This window comes from Lolium perenne, chromosome 5 (genome assembly GCF_019359855.2).
Source record: "Lolium perenne isolate Kyuss_39 chromosome 5, Kyuss_2.0, whole genome shotgun sequence".
NCBI lineage: Eukaryota > Viridiplantae > Streptophyta > Magnoliopsida > Poales > Poaceae > Lolium > Lolium perenne.
The window spans coordinates 235,896,846-235,899,662 of NC_067248.2; the positions used below are offsets into that span (position 1 = coordinate 235,896,846).

Sequence of the window (2,817 nt, forward strand, 5' to 3'; positions counted from 1 at the left end):
GGCAGTAGGGTCCCAAGAGAAGTGGAGCCTGAATACATCGATGATGAAGAGAGGCTATATTCTGATGTTGTGCAGAATTTACGACGGCCATGTCGGGCTGAAAACCGAGATGAGTGTGACAATGAGGCTTTTGTGATTGATGATGAGGAGGTTGAGGACGAAGACCTTCCAGCTATTGAATGAGACCCTGCAAACTCTCAGATGGAAGAAGGTACCATCTTTGCAACCATGAGTGAGTGTAGAAATGCACTTGTGACATACTGCATCAGGGCAGAGCGTACATTTGAAGTTGACAAGAGCGACAGAGTACGTTACAGAGTGCACTGTCCGACTGAAGATTGTCCATGGAGGATGCACGCGTCTAAAATGCGAAATAGCACGAATGTTCAAGTCAAAGTGAACCCTTTTAGGCACACATGCCTGGAATCAACCCTGAGGAAGGAAACAATCAGTAGAGCCAAGTCAAGATGGGTGGCTGAAGAAGTAAAACGGTGGGTGACAGAAGACCATCAAGTGGGTACAAAGGAGTTGCAGAAGAAGCTCAAAGAAAAGTTCAAGATAGAGGTACCATACATGAGGGTTTTCAATGGAAAACAACATGCTATGGATTCTATTTATGGTAATTGGCAGGAAAGTTTTAAACTGTTGTATTCATTTAAGGGTGAAGTGGAGAAGACCAGCCCAGGTAGTATTGTAGATATTGATCACCACACTGTGGAGTACACGTTGAGGGAAATGACAATGACCAAAGAGTGCTTTAGAAGGGTTTTTGTCTGCTTTGAGGCTTGTCGCCGGGGTTTTTTGGAAGGCTGCAGGCCCTATTTGGCTATTGATGCTACTTTTCTCACAGGGAGGTTTAAAGGACAGTTAGTAGCAGCTTGTGCAGTTGATGGACACAATTTTGTATTTCCAGTTGCTTATGGCGTGATAGAGGCAGAGTCTGAGGAGAGCTGGACTTGGTTTTTGCAGAATCTGCGCCGGGCTATTGCACATCCCAATGGGTTGGTAATTCATACAGATGCTTGCAAGGGTTTAGAAGTAGCCGTGGACAATGTGTTCCCTGGAGTAGAGTATAGGGAATGCATGCGTCACCTTGCTGCAAATTTTGGGAAGAAATTCAAAGGAAAGGCATATGCCGACAATTTATGGCCAGCATCTTTGACTTGCAGTGTGAAGAAGCACAACTATCACATGAGGCAGTTATACAAAAATGACAAAGTGAAGGAATACTTGGAAACACACCACTCCAAGTTATGGGCCAGAAGCCAATTCAGTGAAGTGAGCAAAGTTGACTATGTGCATAATAATCTTGCAGAGTCTTTCAACTCAACGATCCGAAAACTAAAGGGTCTTTATTTGGCGGATTTGCTTGACAAGATAAGGGTAGAATACGTGCAAAAATTTCTTGTTCGAGCAGGAATAGCCGAGGCAAAATTCATGGGACACATTATAATCCCTTCCGTGATGAATGAATTGAAGCAGAAAACAAGAGGCTTGGAAATGGACATGACTCGTTGCTCAGCTACGACGGCAGAGGTATCATTTTTGGATAAAGAGAAGAGGGAATGGAGATATCCAGTGGATTTAGAAGCTAGAACTTGCAGTTGTAGGCAATGGCAGATAACTGGGTTGCCATGCATTCATGCCTTGTTTTTCATCACTACTCTGTCAGGTCAAGCAGGTAACATACAACAGTATGTGCATGATTACTACTCTATTGCAAAGTTCAAAGCCACATATGCACATGCCTTCCCTGCTTTGGAGGGAAAACAACAATGGGATCCAGTGGACCCTGGTTTTAAGCTTTGCCCTCCAGTTCTGAAGAGAGCAGTAGGTAGACCGAGGAAAAGTAGAATAAGACCTCGCAGCGAAGGAGCTGGACTTGGACCGAGGAGACGTAAGTGCACAAGGTGTGGTGGGTCTGGTCATTTCGCTAAGTACTGTGATAACGCAGTAGATCCAGCGTTCGGAGAGTGTTTTGATGTTTCAAATGATGAGCAAAATGATGATCAAAATGAGGATGCAGTGGAGGCTACAAGTGATGATCCAATTGATGATCCAATTGATGAGCCACAAAATGATCAAATTGATGATCCAATTGATGAGCCACAAAATGATCAAATTGATGATCCAATTGATGATCCGATTGATGAGCCACAAAATTATCAAAATGATGATCCAATTGATAATGGAAATGATGATCCAATTGATGATCCAATTGAGGAGAAAATTGAGGCTCCAAATGTTGGTGTCCAACCTTCTGTGGTTGTGAGTTCTACTTGGTATGTAAATCTTTCCAATACTAGTGTACAGTTATCACTTGACACAATCTTACCGCCCTTTGTTTTGTACAACTCTGTTGTAGGTTCGAACAAAGTTGTGGCAGTGAGCTCTGAGGTAGTTAAGGTGCCGACAACCAAGAGGAGAAGAAAATAAGCAATGAGCATAAGGATCACAAGGAGCAAAGTAGTGGCAAGAAGCGCAAGGACCAAGAAGAAGCCGCAACACTTTGTAGATGATTGAGTGGAAACCAACTAAATTTCATGAATAATGTTGTATTTGTGTTTGAATGCTGTTGGAATGATTAGAGTACATGTTTGAACTATGTTTGAATGATGTTGGAGTGATGAGATTACATGTTTTGAGGAACTCATGTCAAAATGTGCTAAAAAAGAGCTCCAAAGGTAGGGTAAATGGCCTCATTTCTAAGCAAGTTTTTTTTGATCTTGTCTAAATTGGCCAAATAAGTTCACTACACATCTATTCCATGTAAGAAGAGTATGTGAGAAGGTTTTTCCATTTTTTTGATTTTTTTTG

At 42.2% G+C, this 2,817-nt stretch overlaps 1 protein-coding gene across 1 annotated transcript; it reads left to right on the top strand.

Moving 5' to 3' along the window:
* The first annotated feature begins 228 nt into the window (after window positions 1-228).
* Window positions 229-2,396, top strand: LOC139831767 (uncharacterized). Its single transcript, XM_071821096.1, has 5 exons — window positions 229-564; window positions 661-1,536; window positions 1,673-1,681; window positions 2,107-2,282; window positions 2,366-2,396. Exons 1-5 carry the CDS (start codon window positions 229-231, stop codon window positions 2,394-2,396), a joined length of 1,428 nt encoding a protein of 475 aa, XP_071677197.1.
* The last annotated feature ends 421 nt before the right edge of the window (window positions 2,397-2,817 follow it).

Excerpts from the sequence above, each read along its gene's own strand:
- LOC139831767 (XM_071821096.1), top strand. The coding sequence starts at position 229 with ATGAGTGAGTGTAGAAATGCACTTGTGACATACTGCATCAGGGCAGAG. Across the intron at positions 565-660 it reads AAGAAAAGTTCAAGATAGAG|GGTGAAGTGGAGAAGACCAG; the intron begins GTACCATACATG and ends TATTCATTTAAG. Across the intron at positions 2,283-2,365 it reads GTGGTTGTGAGTTCTACTTG|GTTCGAACAAAGTTGTGGCA; the intron begins GTATGTAAATCT and ends ACTCTGTTGTAG.